General features: G+C 38.9%; 3 protein-coding genes across 3 annotated transcripts in view; 2 read left to right on the forward strand and 1 right to left on the reverse strand.

Moving 5' to 3' along the window:
• LOC120425081 (uncharacterized) overlaps positions 1–25,857 on the reverse strand; it is a 69,427-nt gene that overhangs the window by 42,107 nt on the left and 1,463 nt on the right. Inside the window, exons 3-10 of the mRNA XM_052706176.1 lie at positions 8,004–8,120; positions 4,135–4,272; positions 3,925–4,059; positions 3,643–3,847; positions 3,453–3,572; positions 3,238–3,383; positions 2,715–3,158; positions 2,329–2,649 (exon numbers count right to left, since the gene is read on the reverse strand). Of these exons, the coding sequence (XP_052562136.1) occupies positions 2,329–2,649; positions 2,715–3,158; positions 3,238–3,383; positions 3,453–3,572; positions 3,643–3,847; positions 3,925–4,059; positions 4,135–4,272; positions 8,004–8,120 (1,626 nt within the window). The remainder of the gene's footprint in view (positions 1–2,328; positions 2,650–2,714; positions 3,159–3,237; positions 3,384–3,452; positions 3,573–3,642; positions 3,848–3,924; positions 4,060–4,134; positions 4,273–8,003; positions 8,121–25,857) is intronic.
• Positions 23,462–24,732, forward strand: LOC120425078 (zinc finger protein 90). The gene has a single exon (XM_039589474.2). The coding sequence runs from the start codon at positions 23,530–23,532 to the stop codon at positions 24,730–24,732; it is 1,203 nt and encodes a 400-aa protein (XP_039445408.1). The 5' UTR covers positions 23,462–23,529.
• On the forward strand, positions 24,828–25,827 carry LOC120425079 (uncharacterized). Its single transcript, XM_039589475.2, has one exon. The coding sequence runs from the start codon at positions 24,828–24,830 to the stop codon at positions 25,437–25,439; it is 612 nt and encodes a 203-aa protein (XP_039445409.1). The 3' UTR covers positions 25,440–25,827.

The raw sequence follows: 25,857 nt of genomic DNA on the forward strand, positions 1-25,857 counted from the left end.
TATCGAAAAAAAAGATTTTGCATCGAAAATTTTCAAAAAATCTTAAGATTTTTTAATAAACCCAAACATGCTAAAAATGATTTTAAACGCAGGAGAATGTATTTTAATTTGATTTCAGCTGGTTGCACTTGAATTTTCATTGAAATTTTGAAGTTTATTGTTAAAAATATTTTTTTTGCCCCCTTATTTTTCGTGCCAATTTTGAAGGGGGGGGTGACAAAAACTTTTAAAAATATTTGTACCAGCCTAATCCTGCTCCGACGCTTTCCCATTCACTTTCTTACACTGAGATACTCTGGTAATTTACAATGTTTTTTTTTTCTTTAAGTCAATTCTCGCACTGCTCTCCTCACTTTAGTTTAGTATTTTTTTCATAATCTTTGTTCTCTGTATACATAATTTGCTTCCTTATGCTAAATCATCACGTAAGTGAAACCGATTCGAGAAAGGAAGATTTCATCGCTTAGTAAGGGACGATAATGTGTGATAAAATGAAACAAAAGAGATAAAACAATAAAAAACCATAAGTTTATTTGGGTTCTACGTTCTCGCTGTCTCGCTTTGTACAGTCAATGGATGTACGACACCTTTAATTTTCATTTTTCTCCTTTTTTTGTGTGTGTTTTGTTTCAGTATGTGTGAGCGTGTAGAATATGTCTTTTGCCTCTTGTTTACAATTTTCGCCAGCTGCTTCCCTCTCACCGCATGGCTTGCTCCGTTGCTGCAACGGCCGCAAACCACCTTCCCGGAACGACACGCTCCGGGTTTTTTTTTTCTTCTGTGAGATCAGCGCCCATTCGAGTCCTTTTCTTTTTGTGTTTCTCTTGTTTGTTTACATCTTATTGAAATGTACAATATGATCATCTTAGAGTAAAATTAAATAGCATTATCGATAATACAGTGAGAATCATCCAGCTGCTGGTGTGGTGGTAGTGTAGCGTGATCGATGAGCTTGTTTCGCCGCATTTGCCTGGAAAAATGGAACCTAAATTAGTCAATTTTATTACATTTTTACCCATACCAGAAGAAAAATCGTACGAAATATGCATAGATAACTTATTTTTATTCCCTATTTTTTCGTAAAATAAGAGTAGTTATTTTCCAAAAACATTTAAAAGTTAGATCTTTATAAACATTGCGATTGGGTCCTAAAATGAAGCTTAGATTGCTGATATTATTGTTTACAACGATAAAGCTTATTTTTCTGAGTACAATGACCCTTTGTACGACCACAAAGAGTTTAAAATGGATTTTTAAATCAATTTTGAAAATTAACCTCGCGGTCCTTCTTGACAGAAAAGCTCCTACTTGACAGCTCGCTCCAAGGGGACCATAGTTTATCCATCGAAAAAATGTTGTCTTGTCAAAAAACATTTTTGCATTAAAATGAAAAAAGTTATCAGAAATGGTTTTTAATCGTGTTTTTTACCGTTGTACATAAAAAATTACATAGGGCTTCAGTACCCAATTCTGTCAACAAAATTTGTTTCATTAGTGCTCGTCATGTTTTACATGTCAAAACATATTTTCAACACCGTCAATGGGAGGGTGTCATTGGGCCTGTGCAAAAGTGATTTTTATACAGTTGTATAAAAATGAAATATTTCAGAATCTTATCAATATTTTTATAAAGTTTCTGTCACCATTCCCTTCTGAATCGGCTCGAAAATCGAGAGGCATTTTTTTTTAAATACTCCAAAATTAAAAAAAATAAATGCAATCAACTGAAAACAATTTAAAATGTTCTCTCCTGGATCTTCAACCATTTTTAACATGTTTAAAATAATTTAAAAAATATTTTCAGTTGAAGTAAATTTTCGTTGTACTGTACCGCAACTTTTTTTCGTTGAAGCTATCAGTTTTTGAAAACTAATGATTGCAAACCAACTGTTTTTTTGATTCCCAAAATAAGCATTTCTTATTTTTGAAAATGTTTGGTATGGTTAAGTGGACTAAAATCGATTTTATGCGCTAGAGTTTAAAATATTGCAAAATCTGATGACGAAGACATGATTTTTTTTAAAATCAAAATTTTTGGAAAAATCTATATAATGTACAACAAAATTTAAAAATTAAGATCAAATTTAAAATCGATAGTAAACAAATTTTGCGAGAAGAGAACTTTTTCTAAGTTATAAGACGCTTCAGGCTTTTTTTGCAATTTAAAAAAAATTATGAAAGCACTCCTGCAAAAAATACTTTCTAAGAGCTGAAAAATAATCCTGCATTTTATCTTTTAGACAATGTTGGTTATACAGTCTCTTAAAGTCACAAACAGGCGACTTTTGAAACAATTTAGTCATGTCATGTAACACGAATGAACCTCACCTAAAACGGTAACGTTGGACAGGGTCATGTGGGAGACGGTCACGCCACCGTTGCCACCACCACCGTACGAGCCGCCACTGGCGCCCAGCGCCGTCGACGCTCCTCCATTACCACCTCCACTCCCTCCTCCGCCTCCTCCTCCACCCCCACCGGGACTGCCCTGCATGCCTGGCCGGTGACAGCTGTCACCCACGTACAGCTGCACCTGGTTGTTCCCCTCGGTTGGCACGTAGCTGATGCAGACGCCATGCTGCGAGCTGAGATGCTTCGCGATGATGAACGTCGTCTGGTTCTCCTGCCAGTGGCCGTGGCAGGTGTAAGCTGTGGAAAGTTTTGAGAATTAGGTTAAAACTTGCTGACTTTCCGCGAAAGTGACAAGTACTTACTTTCTTCTTCGTCGTTTTTACATTTTGGCTTTACTTCTATTACAGTGTTTTCGTTACATCCTATGTATAGACGTCTGTTGGTATTGTGGTTAATGTTACATCCCATCGTTTCCCTCCGTGCCCGGCTGGACTCTATACTGTAAAAGTCTTGTGTGACGTTATCACTTGGCTGCAGCTGCTGCTGAGCCACTTCCTGTGCAGTTCTCCGCATGCGCGAGAAAGCTTTCCGCTTCTCCAGGTTGTAGAAATAGGAACCGACGCCACCGACGACGCCGTCCTGGGAGCTCTCCTGGTTGCGGAAGCTGATGAGCTCCCGGTGCCGGTGCATCCGGCTCTTGTTGTTGTGGTTTCGCTTGTGGCGCGAAACCGATGAGGAAGGAACGAGGAAACCTTTAATTGAGTAGTATCCTTCCATCGGACAGATCTGCGTTTCTGGATTATTAGCTGCAATGACAGGGAGAAAACGAGATTGGATTGGTTAATGCGAGTTTTATAGCCACTTGTTGATGGGCGCTGCAATTACCTAATAAAGTAACAAACGGAGTCCGATGCACGTCAAAGTTCTTGGGAGCACAGGCATCCTCCAGCCTAGCTGCGGGCGTTCCCATCTGTAGCTCAGCTACGTGAGTATCTCGTCGATAGAACATCACACACATGTAGCCCGAAGTGCTGCGTAATAAATGGACCCATCATCAATTAAGAGCAATTGAGCGGCTCTGAGATTTGAGATGCACTTACCATCCCGTAGTGTGATGGACGACGGCCTGCATCTCCGTGGCCGTCTGCTTGTTGATCTGCTCGCAAAGTGCCCGCGCTTCCATGTACCCACTTGGCTTTACAATGTGCAGCGATTCATCACTGAAACGAAATACCAAAAAGAGATTCTTATGCAATTCTTCAACAACCCCCTCTCAAAAAATCAACTCACCTCGGATGGAAGATGTAGTTGGCGTTCCCCATCAGCGCGTGCCAGTGACGTGGCCCCTTGAACCACGTCGGGAAGTGACACCGCTCCGTCATCGGAGCCCGCTTCAGGGTCATTATCCGGGAGCCCACCTCGGCACTCTCCAGCCCGTTACAGGTCGCATCCCCAGACTGGGCCAGCTTGTACTCGGCATCAGCATTCGCTGCTCCTACGCACATCAACAAAAATAAAGCAAAACAATTAATTAAATCATTATCCCCACGCAAAATGACCTCCAACCCTTACCGGATCCACTAATCTTCTCGTACACGAAGCACCGGTAACGGTCCTCGTTCGAGGTCGCGTGGTAGTGCGACACCAGTCCAACCAGATACCGGGAATTTCCGTCCTTCCACCAGGCTAGACAGGTGAGCTCCTCGACTGCCGAAGCGAAGCAAAAATAAAGTCAGACAATTAGTTCAATTTCCTGGAGCGCTTGGAGGTGGAAAGACATACCCGTGCTCTCCGTTCCGGGCACGTCCGGACAGGCCTGGAAGTTCAGCAGCAGGCGGCTGTCCTCGGTGCACATTTCCATCTTGGACACCGGATTCTTGCACTCGCCGTGGCCACGGTTGTACGTGAACGTGAAGGATCCTGGGTGGTGCGGGAAATATGGGGGATGATTAGTTTAAAGAGGTTCCAAATTTTGTCTTGTTTATACAGTGTGAGGAGTGAATTGCCAAATTGCGAGTTTTATCTAAAATACAGTAGTTGTTCGGTAACTGGGCGTTCGATAACTGGGCCGTAGCCCAGTTAAAAAGCAGACAAACGTCAAAAAACAAAAACAAACCGAAATGGCCGAGGGGTTGGTAAATGCAAAAATCACGTGGAACAACTAAAAAAACTTTTTCAAGCATTTAATAAGAGAAAAATATGAAGTAAACATGGTAAACAAATTTAAGTAACTTTTGTTTTTATGTTTCATCAGAAAAAAATTATGCATCGTTGGTCCTCTCGTAATTTTTCGTACAGCCCAGTTAGCGAGCAGCATTCGGTAACTGGGCTACGTTCTCAGCCCAGTTACCGAACAAGTACTGTATAATTTTGCAAATCGATAGTCTTGTCTTAAGTGTTTTTATTACTTTAATATTTATTTAATATTGTCTTGCCCTGTTTACAAGATTTTTGTATTGCTATTTTTGGAATGATTTTGTAACATTCATACTACTTGTTTTCAGAAAAATTAGATATTTTTGTTATTTTCGTAATTTATTGACAGAATCATTCCTGTATATTTTCTTAGCATTAATTTTAAAACTCATTTTAAAATCGTAGTCTTAGGACAATTTTTACGAAAGATAATAAGGCCGTTGCTAATATTTTTTTGAAGTTTATGTCCCTTGACTCTAATCAAAGTCGAGGGGGGGGGACCGAAAAATTAAAAAAAAATAAAAATTGTAATTATAGGCCACGGTGTCAACATTTGTATGAAAAAAGTGTTTTGAAATGCATCATACAACTGTCCAGCTGTTTTGCAATCATTGATTTCCAAAATTTCTAAGTACTGACGAAAATTTTATTTTTTGCGAGAAAAAAAGTTTTTGCGGTGCTAAACATTGTAATTTCATAAAAGTTCAAAATATTTTTAAACGAGTCCAAACACGTTAAATATGATTATCAATGCAGAAAAAGGCGATTTAGACTGTTCTCAGTTGATTAGACTTCTATTTCCATTGAAATTTTGATTTTTTTTGAAAAAATATTTTTTTGCCCCCTAATTTTTCGGACCAATTAAGAAGGGGTGGGCGACATAAACTTTGAAAAATATTTGCAACGGCCTAACAAAACAAAAATTATTGAAATCCAAGTTTATGAATACAACGCGCGCAAAACGGATAAAACTACTTTTTTCATGAAAACGGCGATATCTTGATATTTTAAGAGAAGATCTCAATTTTTTGGATTCTATTTTTTATAATTGAAAGAAGTTTATATTCAAAAAATCATATCACGCAATTCTTTTATTACGTAACGCAGTTGGGTCGAAGGCCATGTTAAATTTTTGCTTTACGTAATAAAAGAACGCTCGAACGAAACATTTCCTGAGACATCCGATAAAAATATTTTCAAAATAATTTATTAAGTCCGGACACCGCAAAAATTGCGTTCAATGTTTTCAATCGACTTTTTCAAATATTGGGCTGATATTTTCAAACTACTTTTTCTTAAAAGCCCAACTATAGTCATTTTTATAATGCAGCTTGGAGAGCTCAAATTGGTTGAATCGGATGATTTTTTTTTTTTTTGAAAATGTGTTTTTCGTAGGAAACAAAAGCCTTGTTTATAATTTGGGTGGTTCATGTTTAAAGTGTTTCAAGCATCTTTAAATTCAGTAATATTTTCTGAATTTTTTCGACTTCTAGCAAGCTTTTTGCTGATGGAATCAACCAACTTTCTCCAAGACACCAATCCCCGCTGAATCCGAATCTGCCCTCAAAATTGAGCCAAAGTATCGAAAAATCGAGTTTTGGTCATAATTTGTTCATAAATGATAATTTTACATGAAAACCCAAAAAATGACCAAAACTCGATTTTTCAATACTTTGGCTCAATTCTAAGGGCAGATTCAGATTCAGCGGGCAAAATTACATGGAAAAACATATATTTGGACATTTTTCGAATTTCGTTAGGGTGGTCCCATATGATTTTCCCTTGAAAATTAGACTTTTTCAAATGAAGTTATCTCGAGTTTAAAGAAAAACACCTCTGAGATTTTTTCTGCGTTTGTAGTGCTAGATCTCCTCTTTCAAATGCAACCTGGTGCTTAAAATTTGGCTTGCGCCTTTTCGAGATATTTAAGTTTTAAATTTGCATCTTTTTTACCTTAAAATGGCTGTAACTTTTGACCCTTAAGTCCAAATTGGCATGTCAACAAAAAAAAGTTCGTTTTTCAGAGCTCTGAAAGTGCTCTGAACATTACTTTTCTCTAAAACTTAACCCTGAATTGCCACGTTCAAAAAACTGATTTTTGAAGGTTTGCTCAGATGCTTTCTATAAATTTGGTCATAGAAGGCGTAGATTACGAGATAAAAATTTGGTGTCTTCGACAAAGTTGCTTGAAATGGCAAGCCCAACAACTTTCTAGAAGACAAAAAAATCCTAAAAATATTCCTGTTAAGTTAGATTTTCAAAACCACCCTAATCGTGAACCACCCTAATTTTCAACCAAACCAAAAGTTGCCCTTTTCCATTTGCAACAACTCTTCTAAAGACACCAAAGCTCCAAAACATCATCATTTTTCGGAAAATCCATTTTCCACTTAATTTTGCGATCTGGACCACTGAGCAATGTTTTATCTCGTAGTCATAGCCTTCTACGATTTACAATATTCTAAAAGTGTCAGAGTGAATCTTTTAAAAAAAAATCAGATTAATTATAAATATCTATGAGTACGTGCAAATTTGTGACAAAAGCTAAATTGCAGAGCAAAGCAAAGAAAAGAAGGAGATTCCACTTAAGGGGTTACATACATGTAAATCGGCAAACATGTGAAAGGTTGGTATTGGCACAGACTCAAACTTTTTTTTTAAATTTGTTTTCAGGACATTAACATAAACATTTTTAACTAATATCGACATTAATTTGAAGACATTTGGTTGCATCACTGCCGAGATAAAACTATTTGAAGTTAGCAGTTTAAAAAAACGGGTGCCACGATATCTCAACACTGCTTCGACCAAATCGGCTCAAAATTTTTGTGAAGACTCATTAAACTAGTCCCGTGTGCATGACGAAGGCCGATTTTTTAAAAGTTTATTTTAAAAAAAGATAAAAATATTTTTGGGTTTTTCATGTTAAAAATCGTCCGTTTTTGATTTTTTGTATTTTTTTAAAAAGCAAAATTTCAAAAATCGGGCTTCGTCATGCACACGGGATATGTCTTGAGAGTCTTCACCCCAAATTTCAGCCAATTTTTTTATCTGTAGAAAACTTGTATAAAATATTCTGTAATGATGGTTATATAAGTAATCAACCAACCATGCGGCTCCATTAAATTATTTAGATGTGCATCCTTCGATGGATTAGCATTATCTTTTAAAGGATTCACCACAACATACACCACATTGATTGAAATTAAAATTGAAAAACGCTCGCCGTGTAAAACTCAAAGACAATCTGACTAATGCCATCCTGCTGAATTTTCATTACGAGGATAAACTTCTGAATATTTCACGTCCGCCCACTGGGGAGGGAAAAAGCGCCATTAAAATTGCACCATTGGCTTCCTCCATCAGTATCGGAATTGACAATCGATAGTGCACTCGCTGCTCAACTATTAATGCAGTGTTGGTTCCTGTATAACTATCTATACGCTGGTACTCACCGGACAGTGGACACTTGATGGGCTCGGGGTTGATCTTGAACATACTGTAGAGTAGTGCATCGCCGGGGATCTGCTCGCAAAGGTAGTGCAACGTTTCGCGTCCCTTGCATCCCATACCTTACCGATGACGATGAGGTGAAAAAGAGAGAGAAGAGTCGATTTTGCACACACACACACACGCACAAACACGTGGGGGAACAACACGTGGCGTTGGTGGTTGTGGAGGTGGGGGTGCAAAAACGAATTTGTTTAGCATTTTTTTATGTTTGGTTTTTTTTAACGCATCTCGCTACGGTAAGCCGCACCATTTTTCCCTCTCGCACACGTGCACTAATTCACAACGCCATCTATTGGTTATCGGGCAATACACTCACACACACAGAGGGAGAGACATTCACTTTAGGGAGGGGGGAAGAAGCGCTCACTTACACCAAAATCACACACTAAACAAACACAATCGCTACTGTTTTTTTGTTGCTTCTGTACAATACACAAAATAGAGAGAGAGAAAGGGGAAGGTGAGACAGAATTGGACAGAGAAAGAGAGAGAGTGTGTGTTTGAGCAGGAGAGAGAGAGGGAGGGAGAAGGGGTGGTTTTGGGGGGTGGCAAGCTGAACTATCTCTCTAAATTGATTTCCACCATTTTCCGGTGAATAATTCAGCTGGCCACACGTCCTGCCCCAGCCCTGCTCCTTCCCAATCAAGCAAGAATTAAATGACTAAAACGAAATAATCTGTCTGTCTGTCTGTAATTGGCTGGCTTGTATATTGTTCGCTTCATTTATCGCTCACTAATCGCTCGTAATTAGTTTTTTTTATTGAGTCGTTCGGACTCTGTTCGTTTTTGTTTTCATAGGAAAATACGGGAAAATTGGCAGATTTTCAGCCGCGATCGGTTTTTGGTTTCGCTTTTTTTTTGTTCGACACATTCCGACAGTGTGTGAATGTCCGTGTGTAGATTCCGGAATTTAAAAAGAAAAAAAAATCAGAAACCCGAGTTTATTAGCGTTTTAGTCATTTGATGCTTCTTGACGTGTTTCACAGAAAAGAAGTAAAAACCGAAAAGGGAAAAGCACAACATAAATACGAAAACAAAACTCAAAGGGACAGGACACTGTACACAACACGACTAAGATAATTGAAAAAAGGAAAGAAACATACATAAATTAACGCAAAAACAAAACTAAAAATTGATTGTTCGTTTTCGACTCTTTGCTATCATCATCACAGAGGGTGTGGGGGGAGTTTTATTTTCCAGCTCAACTCTAATCGTGCGCTCTAGGAACGTGCGAGGGGTAGGACACTCTAAAACGGTCCAAATTTCCACCCATGAAAGAAGCTTCTAATGTCCAAAAAGTGTCTCTACTTTTGCTAAGATTTGTGCGCGCGTTTCGCAAGGTGTGCTCGCTACGATTGTTGCATACTTTTTTTTGGGGGGGGAGGGCAGGGAAAGTTTGACGTAATTTTCTTAAACTCATTGCTGTCACACAATTTTGGCGCGCGATTTTCGATTGACATAGTCCCTTTGTGAGATTGTTTTAAAATAAAAACGGAGCATGGGGAGCGTACTCTTTTTTTTCTCCCTCTGGGAAAAACTGTGTCACGTGATTGCCTCTGCCAGCCATGGCCACTGCGAGGGGAGGCCTGGCCTGTGTGCAGTCGGAAAAGTTTTTGGTTATCGATTATTTTTTCCCCCTTCATCACTAGTGTTGTGTGCTCTCGGCGACGACGGCGCTTGGTTCTCCGGACTCTTTTGTTAATGAAACGAAACGAAACGAGAAGGGGGGAGAGTAGAAAAAAAAACTCAAAACAGGAAAAAACGATCAAGAGATAAAACGCTGAATGAAACTGGTTCAAAACTAATCGAAAGAATCGGTAAATGTGTCGGAAAGGACTAATCGAACACGGTCATTCCATACTGGTCGCTACACGAGTAGTAGAAGCTATTATGAAAAAGTAATTCTGCAATTTTAGAGGAAAAGCTACACTCTGCTAGACGGAAAAGTGCTTCGCGATTCAAAATCGAACTAAAGTGAAGCACTTTCCATTCTGGGTGTTCCATTTTCCTTCAGAATTGCTGAACGATAAGAGATGAGTTCTATCAACGTTAATGGAACAAAAAAAATCGAAACAAAGGTTGATTCAAATTCGCGTTGCGGCGTCCAACCGTTGGCAATTTTCCCCTATTTTCCTATTTTCATTTGCGGATGCTGCCCTTCGCTTCAGAACATTTAATTTCTTGCTCGTACTCTCTTTTTGGATTATTATTTTTTCTTCTGCTTCTGTTGTTGTATTTTGTGCATTCTCGGTCGGAATGTGTGCACTTTCGAACGGAGAGATAGAGAGAGAGGGGGTTTAGCATATATACGATTGACGTGTGTACACAGAGTATATTGCTTTTGCCGGACAAAAAAAAAGGTGGCGAAGAGAAAGGAAGTGGCGGAAAAATTTATTCTTGCACTCTCTCTCGGAGACTTGGAATGGAAACAAAAAACTAAGTAAAAATTCTGGCTCTCTACATAATACAGATATGCTTTTATGCAAAACGAACAGAAACGCCAAAAAAGAAAAAAAACGGGAAAAAGTTTAGTTCAAAAGTCGGGCAAACCCATCCCAACACGCTTTTGGCAGCACTTTTTTTGCTATCGCAGTTTCGCCGACCTCGAAGTGCGCAATCGAGAAGGACAGTTCACAATCCAGAGATCGCTCCCGGATCGTCGTTCAGCTGATTCTTGGCACGCGCGCCGGTCTCGTTCCTCACATCTCGCCCCTAATTGAATTAGTGTGCCGAAAGTTTGATATATCTTCCTACTTGTTTCATTCGCTTTGTTTGCTTTCCTTTATCACACGTTTCGAACGAACCGAAGACAAAAAAAAACTGACGCAAAAAATTATACACACGGAAATAGACAGGAACGAAATTGCACATAAATTAAATTTTTAAAATTGTAAGACAGGGTGACAACCTAAATTAGATTTTTCTTCGTTTCGTTTGGTTTTCCCAAGCCTCTCTTTTCTTACCACCCCATTTCCCAGAACCCCCGGCTCCAGCTCAACTCACTCACTGGGAAATCTATTCTTGGGGTTCAAGCGATTGCCGATTCGCAGTGTATAGTTTTCCCTTTTGTTGTGTGTGTTTTTTTAAGAATCTCAAGTTCTGTGTGACGACGATGACGGTGGTGATGGTGGCAGTTTGTGTGTGTGGTTATAATTTGTTTGAAGAAAATCGTCTTGTGGTTTTGTGAAATTTGAGGCTACTTTAAAGGGAAAACCTCACCGGCTCGATAGCTGGCTTTGGAACAAAAAAAATCGTGACCATAATTAGATTGACCAACTGACCGAGACGGTGTGGGATTGTGGTTTACTAGAGGAATGTTGCAACTGACGTGAAAAAATGTAAAACCTTTGAACTTATTTAACAAGATTAACACTAAGTATAAATATGTCAAAACACATGTCAATTACATTACTTTCTGTTTCAAGCATGTGTATTTACCGAAACATTGAAGGCTAATTTAGTTATAAAATAATTTGCTTAAACTCATTTCCCCAAAATTTTTACACATTTTTTTAAATTTGTCAAACAAATATCTTGGAATACACTCTGTAATTTATGAAATGTGCAGTTGATATAATAAATAACCCAAAAAATGATGAATGATAATTCAATTTTGTGTTAACATTCTGTCATAGTAATAATTAACTAAGTGCACCGACATAAAGTTGATCGCTTAATTACAAAAGAAGTCTTCATGCTCCCCAAGTTTTGTCCCAATCTTTTTAAAAAGTGGAAATAATGAAGTAACTAGATTTCGTCATCGCCGTACATTTTCTAAAACAAATAAATTTAATCAACGAAAAAAGCATTTTCAATTTTTAAATTTATGTTTAAAATAAAAATCTCACAAAAAGACTTTTTTCTCTTGAATCAATTGACAACATTGCATTAGAGTTTGCATTTGTTTCGATTTCAATATTCTTACAAATCTCATAACATGTCATTATACGAATTTCTTATAAGTTGCATAAAGCTGCTCTGAATTAATTATTAAAAGCAATGGGTTTCCATATAAAACTAAATAAATTTTCACAATCTTTCTTCAAATATTTCTGAAAAATACTGATGAGAAGGAACTCGTCGCTTTGAGGTTTTAAGATGTTGGCCTTGTATGAAAGTCGATATTTTTTTTTGTCTTGTTATCAATTTTCAATCAAAGTAGGCTTCGGGGGTCAAAACATAGCCCTGGTGAAAATTTCAGCAAAATCATTTCAGTTTTGGCGTTTCACTATTTTTATCCAAAAAGGATATCGTCAAAAACACCAAAACTGCACCGATATTTCTTAAATTTTCACCAGGATATGTGGGTAATTCTCTACCAACTCACACGAAATCGGGGAAAGTTGCCCCGACCCCTCTTCGATTTGCGTGAAACTTTGTCCTAAGGGGTAACTTTTGTCCCTGATCGCGAATCCGAGGTCCGTTTTTTGATATCTCGTGACGGAGGGGCGGTACGACCCCTTCAATTTTTGAACATGCGAAAAAAGTGGTGTTTTCCAATAATTTGCAGCCTGAAACGATGATGAGATAGAAATTTGGTGTCAAAGGGACTTTTATGTAAAATTGCACGCCCGATTTGATGGCGTACTCAGAATTCCGAAAAAAACGTATATTTCATCGAAAAAAACACTAAAAAAATTAAAAAAAAACTCTGTCATTTTCCGTTACTCGACTGTAATTTTTTTTTCGAAAAGTACATTAAATTTCCCTTAAAATGACATGTTCCACAATTTTTTACAGTCGGATAACGGAAAATGGCAGAGTTTTTAGGCTGCAAATTATTGAAAAACACGTCTTTTTTCGCATGTTCAAAAATGGAAGGGGTCGTATCGCCCCTCCGTCACGAGATATCAAAAAACGGACCTCGGATTCGTGATCAGGGACAAAAGTTACCCCTTATGACAAAGTTTCACGCAAATCGATTAGGGGTCGGGGCAACTGCTGTGTGAGTTGGCGGAGAATTACCCATGTGTTGACTCTCAAAAACTTTGATTAAAATTAGAAACATTATTTTTTTATCGTTTTTTTATGCAAGACCAAAAACATAAAACCCCTAGGCCGATGGGTTACCCTGCCTGGTTTTTGCTGAAATTTCAACAATTATTCCCATTTCAATAATATCATATTTGTTTTGTTAGGTTTTAGTGGGGAGCATTGTTTTTTGATTTGAAAATAGTAGTTTATGCAACAAGTTGCAAAAAGAGGATTTTTTCAGCACGAGTCGTACATTTATCCAACGAGGTTCACCGAGTTGGATAAATAGGACGAGTGCTGAAAAAATCAAGTTTTGCAACGAGTTCCATACAACATTTTTTGCAATTTCGAAAAACACCCATTGAGTGAAATTTTAAGTCGAACTTTCATGTATTTTGTCAATAAATCGTTTAAATCAAAAAATGTGGAAAAGTGTTACTTTTCGAAACAAGTGCTGAAAAGTTCAACTTTTCAGCACCCATTTCAGTGCTGAAAAGTAGAACTTTTCAGCATTTATTTTGAAAAGTGTTGCTATTCGATTCTGTTATTTTTGGTACAGAAAAGTAGGCTATTTCGTCGTTCAAGAATGACAGAAAAAGTAAGTAGTTTCACGACGGAATTGCAAAAAAAATATTTACCCATTCAAAACAAGCATGCTATGAAGCAAACCCAAAACAAAAAAAAACTTCATTGTTGAAAATAATCATTTTCACAATATTTTCCCAAAAATTTTGAGACATTCTAAAAATTTAAATCTCCAAAAAAATCACTCTTAATCTAGATCAATTCCTAATCTCAGAGACAAAACAAAAAAAATCTACTTAAAAAAAATTGCCGTATTTGGGATATTGTGGCATAACATTAGCTACACAGTTAATTTTTTAAACATTGCATTTTCTTATAGCTGGTACAATAGGGCACTGATAAATGCTATCCTACCACCCAATAAAGTTGTTCTTATCGCTTCTACTGCGTAAATGTAAGTTGTGTTCATAATTATAAATTATCCTGGAAAATATCAATATTTTTCTTTCCCAAGAACATTGGACACTCTTTCAACCGAACAGCTAAATATGTAGTTAAAATAAAAAAGATTTTAGATGTTGGTCACAATTGAATTCAATCAATTTTCTTAAATTGAATCAATCAATAATTGTGAAAAATTACATCATTTTTCAAAATTTGTAACATTATCTCACACCTCCAGTCGAGAACTCAATAAGTTATACCAATGATTGATAGTTCCAATTCCTTCCGCCTCGTGTTCGGAATCCCACCGGAATTCCAGTAAGTTCTTCCCAAAATCATGTACATAAATTTTCATCCCACCCATAAACCAGTCACCATCGTCACCACAGCAGCAGCTTCGCGCCACGCGCCGGAACACAACCCTTCGCAAACAGGGGGAAAAAGGATGAAAATGAAGAAAAAAACGCTGTCACCCCCTCGTTTCGCAGTCGTAAACACCCTTTCCCCCTACCCTATCCGCCGAAAAAAAAAATGTTGCCCTGTTATCCTTGGACTTTCCGAAACGGCCAAAATGACCTGTTGGTGGTGCGTGAAACGATTAGATAACCTGCATATTAAATTTCCAACAAACAATAATGAGACTCTCATTTCCGGTGGGTTCGTGTCCGCGCCCACCCCGCCCTCCTCGCTCGAGGGGACAGGCAAAACTTATTGACCAGAAAAGGGAAATGTTGTTTGCTCGAGGAGCGTCACACACACACACGCACACAATTCGTCGTCGTCGTCATCGTTCTCGCGGTAGACCGTGTCGACTAGGCTGGAGTGGCATTTGAGAAGGGCGAAATGGCAATCAAATGTGGGCTTTTTTTTGTCGGTTTTCCCACAGTTGACCATTTTGAGAAGTAACATTAAAAATTTGCGTCTGTGTGTGTGTTCGCTCGAAAACCGCGCGAAGCAAACAGAACAGATACTGCCTTCTGGTTTTTCATATTTTCCCCGCGTTTCCATCTCTCGAAAAATGAGGGAGGGAAAAAGGATCATCAAACTCCTGGTTGGGGGGTGACTGTTTAATGACTCCAGGGCAGCTTAATAACTACGAGTGGGTCTGTGTGTGTGACTGTGTATGCGTGTGTGCGCGCTTTTCCCTTTTCTTCAATGCCCGGCAAACATGTCCCCTAAGTAAACAAAAGAAAAACACAATGGCAGCTCGTCAGTCAAACAAAAAAAAGAGAGAGAAAGAGGGACAGAGGAATGTGCGTATCATCGTCAGCCGGAAAACATCAGCGAATGTGTTTGTCAAAGTCGTTAATTTAAGTTGCACCACCACCACCACCATCACATTAAAACCGTAATCGCGCGAGCACTCTAAACCGAGCTTAACAGTGAGTTTGAGTTTGTGTGTGTTAGTTAGTCACAAAGGGACACCATTTCCATCCTTCTACTGTTAACACATTTTCCGTACTGGTCGCCGTTCACTTGTGTTCCAATCGCCGGCAATTTAACGAAATCGTTTAAGAAAATTAGCAAACTTTCACGCCTCGAGGGGGATTCGCTTATCGTGAAAAAATAGTGGATTTTCCGCGTGGGACTCAAAAAAAAACAAAAAACATATGCTTCTAATACGTGAGACAAAGGAGACGAAAACGGAAATCAGGAAATAAAAGAAACAGATCGGAAACCAAAGAACCAATTTTGTTTGTTACTTTTAAAGTTGCTTGCAAGCTTCTTTTGTTTTTTTTGGTTGATTTTCAAATGCAAATGTTTTTTAGAGAATCGAAAACAAACCGAAACAGAACAGAGAAACAAAGTAAGAGAAACAAACAAAATGAGAAAAATACATTGAAAAGTATAGTTATTATCTGCTAGAGAATAAAAAAGAAAATTCGTTGCTTACAATTGTCGCTATCTTCATTGGATCGCGTATACGGATCCGATGACGATAATCTTGAATGCCCGTTCATGTTGGGATGAGCCCCCCGACTATGATCACTTTTTAAAACGCTATGAATAGGCATTGCAGCCGGGTTCAACTGGCCTGAATACATATCTTCACACTCACTTTCTTTATACTGTAGTATGTTTAAATGCTTCTGGTATATTACAACGCATCGATGACATCCTTTTCTGTTGAGGGGGGCAGAACATTGAGAGAAAATTGATGAAAATTAGAAAACGAAAAAAAAAACAAAAGTTAAGCATATGATGATGATTATGATTACTAGCGAGAAGATGAAACTCGAATTGAAAAAAAGTAATGCTTTTATGAGCTTATATTAATGGACGGTATCATATGTGGCAGCAAAAAGAAAAAGGAGAAGAAGAAAAGTACAGTAGAAGAAACAGGGTACTTACTCGTTCACTAATAAAAATTTATCTCCCTCGCTAGCGATACATCTTCCTCTAGTACTTAAAGTTGATCCTTCTATAGTAATTTCCTGTTGTACCCCCGATTGAAACCATCGTCCCTCCCACCGTTTTGGAAACGTGCACCCGGTGCCGCTTTGTAGTGCTGCGTCGTTGTGGGAGTATGTGATATTGGTTTTAAGCGGGTTGAGATTGTGGAGTTAGAAAAGAAGAGAAATTTGATTAATTTTTAAAGATCTAAAACAAATATTTCCGGTTCAGCAAAAATCGTTGTTTTAGAAAAATATCACAAGCAGTAACAAAGCAATGATACATAATTTGGGAAAAAATTTGCAAAGGTAAAAGACGCATAAATCTTTCTAGTCTCTTTGGCCATAACGAGGGTTTATCATTTTCTATTTCAACTGGTAATTTTCAAAAAAGGGTTAAATTAATTGAAGGCACTTATTTTTGGCAGGTTGGCGAAATTTAAAAAAAAATATGCCGGTTCTTGCAATATGTATTTCACGTCAAACCAGCATCCATATTAAATGTGATTTGGCTCAAATATGGAATTAGAGTTCCTTTACAACAAAGAATTACTCGTATTTTCGCAAGAACCACATTTAAAAAATAATTATATCAATTTAAGCTCGCCGCGTTGCAAAAGAAGGGTGATAAGTTTAGCATTTAATGTAAAATACCAAGAACTTTTTAAATTTTATCAAGATTCTAAGATAAGATTTTTTGGAAAAAAAAAATCAGATTCCGGTATATTAATCGAAGAAGCATGGTATTTTAACATGCTTCTACATAGCAATGAGTTTCCAGTACATTGCTCCGTTCGCAAGTTCAAATAATGTACCAAAATTCGATTTTTTTTTCAAAAATCGTTTCTCTAATCCTTTTAATGGCTCTTTGACAGAAAACTCGGGGCAAAAAATGAAGATATGAAAATTTAAGTTCTAGCCATGGTATTTACATTTTAATAAAAAGGAGTTTTCAAACGCATTTTAGGCCGTTGCAAATATTTTTCAAAGTTTATGTCGCCCTCCCCCTCCCCCCCCCCCTTCCTCAAAATTGGCCTGAAAAATCAGGGGGGCAAAAAAAATATTTTTTCGAAAAACTTCAAAATTTTAATGAAAATTAGTTTAACCAACTGAAAACCAGTTAAAATGCATTTTCCGCGTTTATAATCATATTTAGCATGTTTGAACTCCTTTGAAAACATTTTAAATTTTCATGAAATACCAATGTACAGTCCCACAAAAAAAAATTTGGGGAAAAAAAATTCCGTCAATACCTCGATATTTTCAAAACTAATGATTGGAAAGCAACTGTACGCCTGTAAAAAGCATTTTAAAACACTTTTTTCATCCAAATGTTGAATCCTAGGATTGTAATTTCTATTTTTATATTTTTTTATTGTTTTCTCCTCCCCCCCCCTCGACATTGGTCAGAGCCGAGGGACATAAACTTTGAAAAATATTTGCAACGGCCTTATGCCAGCCTAGTTATTTTTCGATCATTGGTTTTTAAAATATCTAAGAATTGCCGAAAAAAAACAAAAACAATAGTTTCGACAAAGGTTTAAAAAGCAAAAGAAAAAGAACAGCCAATAGTTTAATTGTATTAATCAATAACAACAATACCAATGTTTTTCCATGTTTCATAAAATGTGAATAAATCATTTCTTCAAATAAAAAAAACATTTCTCATAATTTTTAATATCCTAAAAAAATCACTTCGAATCGAATCTTGGGATAAGTGAACCACAAAATAAACATTTTTTATTGCCTTAGTTTGGATCGTTGAAATCCCCAAAAAACACCCAAAAAGCAAATACGTTACTTAATCCACCCTTAGGTGGTTGGTGCCTTCCTCACATTTAAAGGGTAATGCTATCCAAAATAGACACAATAGGGCGGACCTTTAAATGTTCTATCAATTTGTCTCATTGTTCATACCATCAGATTGGGTAGTCTGATCTTCATATTTCAGGTTACTTATGTGCTTACAACTTATGATAGGGTAGTCAAATCTCCAATTCAATTCGTGCTCGTTGGAAAGGTCTTTTAATTACCAAAGATAGGTCGCATGCGAAGTCGCATGATATATTTGGACGACGTTTTCATCAAAGTATCTGAGATCTGGCCTCGAAAAAGTGTATAAATAACACTTAAGTGCTTATAACTTTTGATAGGGTTGTCGGATCTTCAATGTTTTGAACGCGTTGAAAAGGTCTTTTGATTACCTATCTAACGACAGGTCGCATGATAGATCCGGACAACGTTTTCATCATGATATTCGAGATCCGGCTTCCAAAAAGTACATAAATAGCACTTAAGTGCTAATAACTTTTAATAGAGTTGTAAGATCTTCAATGTCTTGGACGCGTTGGAAAGGTCTTTTAAATACCTTTCTAAAAATGGATAACATGCCGTGTTTTCTTACAAATACCACCCTTTTTACAATCTTCCGGACTTTTGTTAAAATCGTTTTTTTAGCATAACTTTTGAAGTACTTAGCTAAACCGCATAATTTTTTATAGCGACTACGGATCGAATGACGCCAAAACGGACAAAATCGGTTCAGCCAATGTCGAGATAATCGAGTGACAATTTTTTGATCAACATCTCACCACACACACAGACATTTGCTCAGAATTTAATTCTGAGTCGATAGGTATACATGAAGGTGGGTCTAGGAGGTCTGATTGAGAAGTTCAATTTTCGAGTGATTTTATAGCCTTTCCTCAGTAAGGTGAGGAAGGCAAATACTCTGAAGTGATCTGGAAATCAAAAATTCTAGAGGGCGACCAAGATAACGATTATGAAATATTGAGAAAATGATTTTTTTTAATGTAACAGGCAATCTATGTATAAATTTTGACTAAATGGGGTTGCAGAAATCAAATTTGATTTTACAAGAGAGGATGTAAAATACGAAAACATTTGTTGTTTGTCCATAATTGGATTATCCGATACCTTCCGAAACCTTCGGATAATCGAACTTCGGTTAATCGAGTCTGGACTGTACTTGGAATTTGAGTATCAGTGAGCAAAAAACTTAACCACACAACCAAAGATTTTTGATCAACAGGTTTAATATGTTATCGTAATTTTTATAACATGTTTCAGACATGGTGGAAAATATAAAAAAAAAATCTCGAGAGTCTATGGGCGTTCTATTTAATCAATTCTTTTATGAAGAAAAAAAAACAAGTTAATAGATTTACTTTTGTATTGTTATTATTTCAAAAAGTAAATTAATTAGTAATTAATTAATGTAATTAATGATTTTTTTTGCCAGACAAAAAAATAATTTTGTTCATGCAATTCAACACTCATATTCCAAATAAATTCAGAAATTTTCTACGTTTCAGGAAACAAATTAAAATTTATTTTCGTTCACGGTAATAGCAACCTATAAATGTATCATCAAAACCCATCTAATCAGTGCCAATTGTAAACAGGCTCAGATCGCCTCAGTTCAAGCCCAAACATTGAACACGCGCGACAACGACAACAGCTTAAACCCCCGAAATGATGTCACCGCCGTTCACCTCTTCTTATCGCGCGCCCACAATCAACAACATCTGGCCGCATTTCACGCGGCCGCTCGCTCGCTCCTTTTTCCCCTCTATTAAATTGATTGTCCGAAATCGTCGCCGTCGCGTTATCACGGTCGACGTTGCCTGTGGTTTCTTGCACGAAATTATTTTCAATGCATTAATTGTAAGTATGATTCGTCCCATTGTGTCATTTTGGCCCAATTTAAACTTTTTTTATGGTCGAGTGCTGCTGCTGCTGTATCGTTTCCTCTTTTTTTTTTGCTCGCTGTGCAAAATAAACCTTTTGTGTGGGCAAACAACGATTTTTGAAATTTTATGTCGGAAATTTAAGCGGACGCAAACACACAAACACACGCTGGCCAGTATTGTGAAAGAGCAAGATGATAGTGTCGGAGCGCGAACAGGCATCTGTTTAACATTAACGTGATTGGGGGGGCATAATGGTCCAATTTTAATTTTCTGTGATAATTCCATTATGCAGATATTTTTGTTGAACGATGCGCGCCTTCCGTTCTGTCACGCGTGCCATGTTGATGACAACACGCAGTGTAAATACTCTGTTATCAAGGGTTGGGAATGTTGACCTGCTAACTGATTCATCAGAGTGATGATCAGTTACGATAATCATGCCTTTTCCAAGAAATTTTAGGAACTGCTGCTCATATTTCATGAATAATAATAGCTCCGATTGAGTGATAGTCTCCCATTCCCAACCCTGCTCTCAATAGCAATGGCGTGTGTGTGCAGTGTGTGTTTGCTTGAACTAAAAACAACGATATTTATAGCCAGCATGCTTACCATCTTGCTTAGCTGCGTCACAGCATTTGGTTACCAAGAACAAGGCCAAAAAAGTTTGAACAATCAACCTATACAGTAACGTTCTGCTCCTGCTACTACTACTACTGCTGCTACTGCTGCTGTTGCTGCCGTTGTTGTTTCTACTATTGTGTGGTGTACTAACTAAATGATATCCTTTTGTGTGCTGTTGTGACGACGCCGAACACGACCTCGACGACGTCGCCGGCGCTGGCGCTGACGCTGATGATGACCGAAATGATGATAATGATGATGTTGCAGGAATGTTGAAAGAATCACGAGACGACAAAACGAGTGGCTTGAGCGAAATGTTTAGTAGTTTAATCCTTTCGACTTTACGCTGAACTTCGCTAGGTTGCTTGAACATGCTGTGCATTTTAGAAATGAGGAAAAACCAAAGGCTGCTGCTCTCGCGGTTGGGCTGCTTCTTTTTGTTTGTTTGTTTTGTTTTGTTTTGTCTTGTTTTAGCTAGGTGTGTTTTGTATTTTTGTTTTAATCGTGTCGATTTGTGTAATTTCTTTATGGTTTTCCTTCTCTTTTTTGGATTAGTCTTTTAGCTGTTTATCTCTTTCGCTATTAATATCAATTAAATTATTTGTGTAAGTTACTCATATCACCATTTTGTGTAGGTATTTCTATGAGGATTCGATCTGGAAAGGAAATCAAAAGAGAGAAAGAGAAACAAAAATAAAGATATTAGAGCAATCGGCTTCAATTATTTTCAATTGAGGCATGATTGGGCCTTCCTCTTCTTGTTCTTGTGCGGGTCTTCATTTTCGGCAGCCGACTGAAGGGGGGTCGGTCGTCGCCGCAATGAGTAATTACACTCTCCACCCAGGACATACCAGTGGAAGGCGATGTGGGGGGAAACGGGACAGATGAAATCAATATCTCTTTCGGTGTCGTGCGACTGAGTGTTTTTTTGCTCGCTCGCCGTACCTCATTATTTGGACAATTATTCAGAATGTTATTTTTTTTCGGTGTAGGCGAAAGATAATAATTATTGATAGCAGTCACGGAAAGGAAAAACTGAAGTGCACTAGAGCATTTCACTCCCCTTCGGGAGTTTATTTTTTTTTTCATTCTGCAAGACTGTATGTGGGGCTACAGCGATCTATATAGAAGAATTAAATATCCTGCTTCTCGATACACACGGCACGGCGAGAAGTTTTTGCACTCCGAAAGCTGTGTAATTGTAAGGGTGTATAACACACCACACTATCACTCCTCGACAGTCCTACCCAGACTTGGGGAGAGGAGTGAGAAAAAAAAACTTTTGCAAAGTGGAAAATTCCAACGGGTTGCCTACTAGTACGGCCCTCAAGACCCCCTGGACAAGATTTCGTTCCATCCAAAGGCCCACTTGGATGCAGCGGAATCGATCCGAAAACACACGCACCATGCCTACTGATATCCGAAACTTACTTAAAGCTCCTCCCCGAACTAAACAGCCGCCATTGTTAATTTTTATATTAGTATTGATTTTTCCACCTCGAATTCCTGCCAGCGAGGGTTCTGCAAATTGTTCACTAGTTTGTGCACGTTCACCGCACTGGTATTACACATATTTCGCACTGCACGTACTGGCACGCACGAATATTCGCACTTTTTCACGCTTTTCGGCCCTTTTTCACCCAGAAATGGGCTACATTTTCTTCAGCAGAGCAGTGCTCTGCTGCTTCTGCTGGTGGTGCCGTTGCTTTCTGCTACTTCTGCTGGTCGACGACGGCCGACGACGATGATGGGCTCTTTTTTCCTCTTCGGAGCAGAAGAACAAAAAAAGATCATTCGTCGACAACGACGACGACGACGAAGAGCGAGACAGGGCTACTTTTTCACTAACTACGTTCGGCTCCTCGCCTACTGCTCTTGTGATGCTGCACTTTGCCACGGTCCGCGTGCTTTTCACGTTACATCTGAACATGATGCATTTTAACAACGGCTCGACCGCAAATTAGCGCACACCTGCTGCACCCTGCAAACTCCGCCAAAACCACACAATTCCGCAAAGGTCGACAATTTTCAACCTCGAAGCATCACCTTTTTCTTCCTTTCTCTATGCTTGGGCTCGCGCTCACACTCTCGCTCGCTCTCTTTCACTCCTTTGCTCCAACTTAGAATCGAGACTATTAAATTTTTAGCTTATTTTAACCAAAAAGGTAACCACTACTATCACTTTCGCAATTCACTGGGTTAAATTACTACTGTATTCACATTTAGTACTACGTTTCCCTCCCAATCACCAGGGTTTTTCTGCCAATTTGGGCAGATTTTTCGCAGCGCTGCCCAAAAAGCACTGCCTCTCTCGTCTGCAATGTTTTCACGTCTGATTCTGATATGGCTTTCTCCTCGCACAGAGTGCCTGCTGCTGCGCCAGCTTCGGCTCACAAAAGAGCAAGCAGCACAGGGTGTCTCTCGAGGAATGACAGATAAATCGATGAACGCGCTATGTCGACTGTTTGTTTTGATTTTTGTTTAAACATTTGTATGAAAAATTTCTTATTTGTGTTACTTTTTGCATAGAATCTAATTATGTTTTATATTAAATTAATAATAACCTGAACAAATGCAATTCACACATATTGATGTGCCAAAAGCGCCACCTATACGTCAAATACACACGACAATGTCGACATTCGACGCAGCACATCCAAAAGTGACATTTCTTTGTTCTTATTGGAAACATACCACGGTGCAAGGGGTCCACCAGCATACCTTATGCTACCAAAACAGCCCCCCCGTAAGTCAATGTTTTGTTTTGATTTCAACCAATCCAGCAGTAACGCAACCCGATGTCCACGGAGGAGTGCACCGTCTGTCGAAAGCCGCTCAACAATCGGTCAACGCGCCACTACCACGAGCACTGCCGCCAGCCGGAACTGAAACCGTTCAAGTGTAACCGATGTGAACGCACCTTTGCCTCCAAGTCGCACCTGGCATTCCACGCGGAGACCCACCTGGAACGGCGTCTCCCATGCCCGGATTGCGACAAAACCTACAAACATAGGCGTGATCTTGATCTTCACCGACGCTGCGAGCACGAAACGACGACGACGCCTGGCGAAGAAACGATCAGGTGTGGCAAGTGCTCGAAGCAGTTTCCATCGCAGCAAGCGTTGGAGCGGCACCGAAAAAGCCACGCAGACGATGGACTGCGGCCCTTCAAGTGTGATCAGTGCAAGTTGTCTTTTCGCCTCAAAGGCAACCTAACAAAGCATGCCAAGATATTGCACTCTAAACAGAAACTATTCAAATGTGAGCGTTGCAGCAAATCGTTCTACCGGAACAATGCCCTCAAGTTTCATATGTTAAGCCATCAATCGAAAAACTTCCAGTGTCGATCGTGCGAGAAAGAGTTTGTTGATGCGAGAAACCTTGAACGGCACCTCAAAACGCACGTTACCCAGAAGGAATATCGATGTGATAAATGTGGAATTACAAGTTCCAGGAAAGATAACATCCTTCGACACGCTAGGAGTTTCCATCCGGAGAGCGATCTCGATAAGGTAATACTTCGAGGGGATCTTGGCGACCAACTGGAAGTCATCAAGAAGGACGTCCAGCAGGGCAACAAAACTAAAAAGACTGAACCGAAACCCGTCGAACCCATATCAAACCGCATCAGTGTTATCCAAACAGTAGGAACACCGAAACCTCTCGAACCACCCAGAGCATCTACTTCACAAATGCCACCCAAAGTTGATCAGCAGCCAAAACCTATCCCGAAGGTCGACCCACTAGAAATCTACAGAAAGATCCTCAAACCGAGCTGCAACGGTGACGACGACCATGAAACAAACAACGTCACAGCAAAATCTGAACCAACAAACAATGCCGTATCATCAGATGAGCACGCGCCGACGCCGTCAACCCCTAAAACATTGTCGACGACCACCAACACTGCGAGCGGCAATAATTATTCTTCTATAAATAATTTCTCTGAAGTTCATTGGCGAAAGCGCACATCGCAGATCTTCACCAATTCGACTAGGTGAGAGCGCGAAGAAACACGCTAGCGCACACGTGAAAATACGGGCAATTTTGTTATTTTCGTTTCGCGTCCAACCGGTGGTCCAGTCCCTCATGCATAATGGAACGCAGCGAAGAGGAACAAGTAGAGCGTAAAATTAGTAAGTGCATCGACGCCAACGATTGGAGAAAAGTGATCAACCTAGGTCAGGAACTGTCGGTGGATACGCGGGTCAAATATTTGTGGGCATGGCCACTGAGTGAAGATCTGAAAACAATCGGCGCTTGCCTGGCAGAGCACAACATCAGCCGTGTAATCAGCGTAGGCTGTGGAACTGGTTTACTCGAGTGGCTAATCACCGCTGGAACGGGAATTCTCGTGGCAGGCGTCGAACAGGACGAAAACTGGTGGCGATCCAAGTATGCCACAAAAACGTACATTCCTATGGTGTTTGCAGAAAGTAAAGGTGTGAATTCAATCAACGACGAGAACGCGCCATGGCATGCTATGATGTTTTGTTATTTCAATCATGGAGCAGCGTTTTGCGATTATGTCAATAACTTTACAGGACGTCATGTGATCATTGTTGGACCAGAAGGTGGTAAAAGCGTTCATACCGATCCAATGCCATTCCAGCCGTCTTTCCCAACCCACCAGAATTGGAAACTTCTTCAGTCATTTCACATTGGCAGTGAAAACTTGAACCATTTTGTGATTTATCAACGGCAATAAAACAACTCGATCATAATCGTTACTAGTGTATTACTTATTTTATTTTTTTATTTAAATTTAAACGATAAAGTACAGAAACAAGATGTTTTGTTCTCAGCGGTCTGAAGCACCACTCAAAACAAGTATGTCCTCGTGGAAACATATGATCCACCATTTTTCGAGCTATTCAACAATTTTACCCTCAGACAACCGGCAAGGACAGCTTCGCCGATGGCACCCAAGGGTCTCTCTACAGTGTTCACCGCCTAACTAAAGTATAGATTTGAGCATTCTTCGTTGTTCAATGTGTGTGTGTGTGTGTATTGACTTCGTGTGAAAGTGTTGTTGGCGACGAGAGTAGTGGCAGTTTTTTTTTTCGTTGTTTTTAAAATAAAGAACATTGTACTTAGCAGTTATTTTAAATAAGTTAAGAGCTAAA

This window comes from Culex pipiens, chromosome 1 (assembly GCF_016801865.2).
Source record: "Culex pipiens pallens isolate TS chromosome 1, TS_CPP_V2, whole genome shotgun sequence".
NCBI classification, from domain to species: Eukaryota; Metazoa; Arthropoda; class Insecta; order Diptera; family Culicidae; genus Culex; species Culex pipiens.

What these genes read in the sequence shown, in the direction of transcription:
- LOC120425079 (XM_039589475.2), top strand. Translation starts at nt 24,828, where the DNA reads ATGGAACGCAGCGAAGAGGAACAAGTAGAGCGTAAAATTAGTAAGTGC.
- LOC120425078 (XM_039589474.2), top strand. Translation starts at nt 23,530, where the DNA reads ATGTCCACGGAGGAGTGCACCGTCTGTCGAAAGCCGCTCAACAATCGG.